Source organism: Theobroma cacao, chromosome 5 (assembly GCF_000208745.1).
Source record: "Theobroma cacao cultivar B97-61/B2 chromosome 5, Criollo_cocoa_genome_V2, whole genome shotgun sequence".
Lineage (NCBI taxonomy): Eukaryota > Viridiplantae > Streptophyta > Magnoliopsida > Malvales > Malvaceae > Theobroma > Theobroma cacao.
Genome location: NC_030854.1, coordinates 25265681 through 25271955, shown reverse-complemented (window position 1 = coordinate 25271955; position 6275 = coordinate 25265681). Strand labels below are relative to the sequence as shown.

The 6275-nt window shown below is 34.6% G+C and overlaps 1 protein-coding gene across 1 annotated transcript; it reads right to left on the bottom strand.

Moving 5' to 3' along the window:
- On the bottom strand, nucleotides 1225–5657 carry LOC18598837 (peptide chain release factor PrfB3, chloroplastic). The gene is made up of 6 exons (XM_007028538.2): nucleotides 5338–5657; nucleotides 4256–4473; nucleotides 3755–3955; nucleotides 2869–3081; nucleotides 2513–2690; nucleotides 1225–1676 (listed from the first exon to the last, which is right to left on the bottom strand). Exons 1-6 carry the CDS (start codon nucleotides 5498–5500, stop codon nucleotides 1387–1389), a joined length of 1263 nt encoding a protein of 420 aa, XP_007028600.1. The 5' UTR covers nucleotides 5501–5657; the 3' UTR covers nucleotides 1225–1386.

The following is a 6275-nucleotide window of genomic DNA, read 5'->3' as shown; positions in this document are numbered from 1 at the left end:
AAGGTCTTTTGATAACTATGTTTTATATAAATTAGTATTTATTTTAAAAAATATAATTATTATTTTGTGTATACATAATAATATTTTTAATATATATTTATTTTTTATTTTATATTAATATTATAAAAATAATAATTTATAAACTTATAAAATTTATATAACAAAATATTTTTTTTTCACGTTAATCCAAATGTGAAATGTTTATGTAATAGTAATTGATGTTAATAAAAAGACAAAATGATTAAAAAATAAAAACCCTAGCCACCCTAACCCCCTTTTTTTCTTTCTTTCTTTTCTTCTAATCGGTAGCCGCTCCTTGCCTCCTTCAGTCGAGTCCTTCTTCTGTTGTTCTTCCCCGACCCCAGCTACCGGCCTACCACACCACGCCCGTCAGCTGCCGACCTACCACGCCAAGCTCTGCTCCTTCATCGGTTCATCTTTTTTTTCTGTCCAGCCGCCTAGCCACAGCCACGCCCTACCGGCTACCTTGGTGTCGCCCCAAGCCCCATGCCCTTGTTCTTCCCTAGCTACTAGCCTACCACGCCACGCTCAGCTCCTTCATTGATTCATCTTTCTTTTCTCCCCAGCTGCCCAACCACAACCACGCCCTGCCAGCTGCCTTGATGTCGCCCGAAGCCCCACGCCCTTGTTCTTCCCTAGCTGAGATTTTGCTATAGGATTTTGTCAAACTAGGTTCATTCTTAATAATTGTTATGCAAACAAGATTTTCTGCTTCAATTAGTGTTGTCTGTTACTAAAAAATGATACTAATTTATTGACTGCTTCAGACAGTTTTTTAGAGTTGATACGTAGAGAAATTTTATGAAGAAAATTTTAATAATTTTTTAATTTAATCGAATTTTTAAGTGAGTTAAAGTAATTATAGAGTAGTAAAAATGTAATAAAATTAAGATAATAATTTTAAAATTATACAAGTAATTAATAAAGTTAAAATAGTTAATTTTTTATAGAGTTAGAGTTCGAGTATCTCAAAATTATAAAATATTTTTAAAATTATAAAATATCTGACCCGTTGACATCCCTAATGCTTTAGAGGTCTGCACCACAACTTATTGTTAGTGGCAGCCTGATTGACAGGAGAAGAAAGCCTCCAACATAAGCACCTGCTTTAAGTGGGGGCTCTAAAGCTTTGGGCATGTCTCCATCATGTAAACAAGCAAGTAGACATTATAACCATGTCAACAATGTAAATGACAGTTTCAATGGAGTAGAAATTGCAATAAGCTATATATATTCAGCCTGTTCTTTGATCAAGCATGTGTTCATAAAACTGATAGATGAAATTGTACATCAGGTTTATATTTTCAAATCATATGCATGCAATAAAATGTTTCAGTTGTAGGAGTACAAGTACACAATGTGAATTTAGATTGTACAATTTGGCTGTCTAATGTTGATATGAGCTCCAATAAGAGGTTCAATATTTCCATCCAGAACAGAATTTAGGTCAGCCAACTCAAGGCCGGTTTTTATATCTTGCACTAGCTTGCTGGGGTGAAACATGTACCTCCGAGTCTCCTTTTCCCACACATCCACAAAGGCATCCGCCTTGATGCTACTAACAGTGGAGACTCCTTGCTCATTTGCTATGACAAGAAGTTTGGCCTTCAATCGGTTGAGCGCTTTGATTTGATTGGCAAAGTAGCTCCTCTCACCTGAACATAAAACATGATTTACTTTACTTTCCCTTTTAAAAAGGTCAAGAAAGTTTTGGTAGAAGATACAGCCTGGGATATGAACTAAGAGAACAAAGCAGAGCAGGAAGCATCCCCATCAAAATCTGTCAATGTGCCTTACCAAACCAACACCCCCCTCACCCACACCCAAAAAAAAAAAACAAAAAAAAAAAGAAAAAATAGATTTTTGAAGGCTGTCAAGAAGAGATTAATCTTGCATGTCATGCCTTCATTCACTTTCGGTAGAGAGAAGCTCATATCACCAGCTCTGACAAAACTATTTTTAACCATTTTCGCCATCATCAAGCACAAAAAACTCGAGAACAGACATTTTTCCTGAAAATACATCCAGTTCACAACAATTTGTATTCAGATTGGGCAAAACACCTTGTGCCTTTCTCAATGGTCAATGCTTTTAAGTGTCTCTTCATTTCATGGTCAAAAGACAAAAAGTTAATAGTAAGATGATTTTAAAGTTATACATGGAATTTACCAGCCAATAATTCCATTAGTATTGCTTCTCATACTTTTTACTGGAATTTAAGGTAAGGGAAATAAAATGGTGCTAGTTCACTAAAAGCTTTCAGAAATATACAAATAAAATAGTTCTGGAATTATATTTCTTCACCATCCAGACCGGCTGCCAGTGTTAACTAAATTATAGTACATTATCTATTTCTTCCTGCATATGCTATTTTCCAAACCAATTTGATCAAAACAAATTAGAAAATTCTAGATAATTTAAACAAAAAAATAAGCTAGGGGTCGAATCCAAACAAAACATGGATAATGACTTCTGATAGAAAATGAAGCACCTGAAGATTGGACAGTTATGCCAGTAGGGATATGCTGAACGCAAACTGTATATGCAGTCAGGCTCTTATTTTCTCCAAGCAACAGAGGGGCTGAAAGAATCAAATCCTCATCACTGATTTGGAGGTCAGGAGTTGATCCGAGGAAAACAGGAACGACATCCACACCTACTGAGCTAACCTGCCAGGTTTAAAAAAAAAAAAAATGGTTTTGTAAGACAGAGTACTCCTAATAATGAAAAAAAAGATGGGCGAGGAGAGAAAAACTACTAGTGAGTAAGTCCTTTCCTCAATGTTAAGCAGGTGAGAAATCCACATGACTTTGGAATCTCAGGTCAGAAAGGTACTAGTAAACATACCTCACGGCGAACAGATCCCTTTTGAGAACTTCTTATCATGAAATGGACACCTCTCTCTCCCGAAAGATAACCATAAGCATACTCAAATTCGAACTCAATAGTTGCTGACTTGATACCACCATCTGCAGAAAGGTTCTTCTCGACAAGTCTACCCCTATAACCTTGCTTTTCGGCCCACTTGATATACATGCTAAGAAGTTGTTCAGCCCACACCTGAAGTGGAAGATTATTATTTAACACCATGTTAGATAGAAACAGGATATAATTGTACATCACAGGTGACAAATAACCTAATAGAGCATCATTCTGACCATGTCTCATGCTCCAAGCTTGCTGCATGAACAAACACTTTTAAAATGATGGCATCCACCTTAGCTTAGATCCATAACCTAAAAAAGAGATCGGCCTCAAAACTCTATAAACTTCTACATGGGAGGAATAGTAAATACTTGCAAAATGACATGGGATGAACCTCGCAAGAAATAAATTATGCTCCATACTAAGTGTGTATGTTAATTTATGAAAGCACTAACAATAATCTAAATCCACGATGGTGAACTGGCCACTCCCAGCACATAATTATAAATAAGTCTTGACATAGACTATTAGACAAAACATTGGAAATATTAAAAGTTAATCACAAAACTCTGCCAAATAAGAAGTCTTGTAATTTTATAAGCAACAAACATGTCTATTTGTATAGTAAGTTATAAATATCTGACTTAGAGTTGCCTATTTATCTGCTCAATTTGGGAATGCAAAAAGTGTTTACACACAACCAGAGGCAAAATCTTGAAGCTATATGACATTTCATTAAAGAAAAGTGATAAATTTAACTACTCAAAGTTAAATTCCAGAGAAAGAAGAGGAACAGAGGAAGTCAAACCTCAGATTTGTTGCCTCCTGATCCAGCTTTGATGATGACACATGCACCCTCCATGTCATATGGCCCCCTAAGGAGCTTCGATACCTCATATTTATCTAACAAATCACTAACAACTAAAGATGCATCATATGCTTGCTCAAAGAGGCTGTAATTGACAGCATCTATCTCAGCCAACTGTGTGATCAGCTTTGCTTCTTCAGCCTGCAGAAATAAGCAAAAATTGTTTTATAACTTTCTGACAACCATCAGTTCCTCCAATAGAAGCCAAAAAAAAAAAAAAAAAAAGCTTCAATAAAGTTCTACTAATAAAGACCTAATCCAGCAAACAAGTTATGGAGCAAAACATAACCAAGGATGTATGCATTTGTATGAGTAAGGTGCCAAAAGAAGTCTATTTTAGATGCTAACAAAATCAAACAAAGCCCTATCTGATATTTCTATAAATTGAAATGTGAATTTTTCATATAAAACTCCTTTAAACTAGTCTCTGGTGCACATCACCTTATACTTTAAATCTTTGAGAGCATCAACCATTTTGGCACTATCAGCCAACTTGACAAGAATTTCATTGGATTTAACAGGGTCATCCCATAGATTATAATCACGTATCATTTGTTCTTGCTTGATTCTCCTTGCTTCTTCAAGTTCGAGGGCAGTTGGTGCCAACATCTCAGCTCGGAGAATGATATCTTCAATCTTCTTTTTCAATGAAAATAGACCTAATGTAAGTAGTGATAATACAATGTTAACTCAGAAATTTGAAAAAGAAAAAAGATTGCAATGAATATATCAAAATGCAAATTCTTCTAATGACTAGCAATTTCATTAAAAGACCATGAAACTATAAATTATCAGTAATGCCCGACTAGGAAACTTATATGGTGATGGCACCATCTGATTAACAACATCCTTTCAGTGTATATTCCAGCTTGTTTAAGTAAGAAAGATATTTAGAATGTTAAAGGTAATATTTTCCAGCTACCTACATAAGAATATAAAGGTTTTCCACTAATACTCCAATAAACTAATCAACGTAACAAACCTTCCAAAAACAACTCATATTTTTAGTTTTGAATGCCTACAGAAACATATTTTAGATCCTCTATAACACTAATTGTGCATGTCACAAGCATCTCTCACTTAAACATGCCAAAGTTTCAAAAGTATAGAGGTTTCGCATGTTATATTATCTCTGAAAATCCACTCAACGTTCTTTTAAAGGAAGAGGCATTTATGGAGATGATTCTTCCAATAACCCCAGCCACAACGTTCCCAAAAAAAAAAAAAAAAAAAAATCCAATATGACAATAGTGAAATATTTTTCAAATTTCATTTTCTTAGTTTTTTCAGCTTGCAAAAGACTCTATGCCTCTTCACAAGTTTGGAAAGCAGATTTTCATAGCATAAAGCAAAAGAAAGCAAAATCAATGTTGCTTTAGGATTAACTCCAAAACCAATTTGGAATTATAACGCCAAGAATGTAAATTCGTCAACAAAAATGAAAGGGAGACAGAGAAGCCCGAATGGTGAATGTAAAACAGAGCTTCAATTAAAAAAAAAGAAGGGGGGGCGGGGAGACATACCCAGTTGCTTATAGACCCTGTTCTTGTCATCAATGGAATGACAAGCCCGAACGGTGAAATGTAAAAACTGAGTAGGTTTTGACTTTCTCTTCGTTGAAGAAGATTGCCATGGAGTTAATGCAGGAATGGCGTGTCCTCTTGCAAACACGACTTCGGCCGTCATCTTGTGTCTTTGCAAACCATGGACAGACAGACAGACAAAGATACGATAATGTAGAGAAGAGGTGTGGGCAAGGGCAACCGTAGATTATCCTGTAGCTGTATGGTTCATGCTGTCGCTTGGAAGCCTAAGACCTCAAGGTGCCTGCTGCCCTGCTCCATCAGTGGCCTTATCTTTTTTGGAGTTGCAAAGTGCCTTCCACGTCAGCTTCATTTTTGTCCAACTTTGTTTTTTTTTTTTGAATTTTGCTAATAAATGATTTTCTTTCTTAATACATTAAAATAACATATGTTTTAAATTTAATTAACCTTAACAAGTGCTAAAGAAACTGCTTATAAACACTCATTAACTAGATCATAATTAATAAAACTAAGGGTATCTTTGCCTTTGACTAGATCAAAAATATTATTTTTGGACTATATTACCTTTATAAATATTGTACATTTTAAAATATTTTTTCCAAGCCATTTTCCATTCTCCTCTTTGTTTAACAAATTTTCTCAAAATCCCAAAAGCAGTCTTGCAATTAAAAACCCAAAAGCAATCTTGCAAGTTGATTGAAATCTTAGTTCAACAATCTTCAAAGATAACCATGAGTCAAGAAACCTAACTACTCTGAAAAGAAAACATATCGTCACCAATAAATTTTATTTGAATGAGATTGAATATCACCTAATTAAATCTATTCTTTATTATAAAATTTTAAATTTAATTTTATATATTAATTATTATAAATGATTGATTTCAAATGACAAAACATATTCTCATCCGAGAGTAA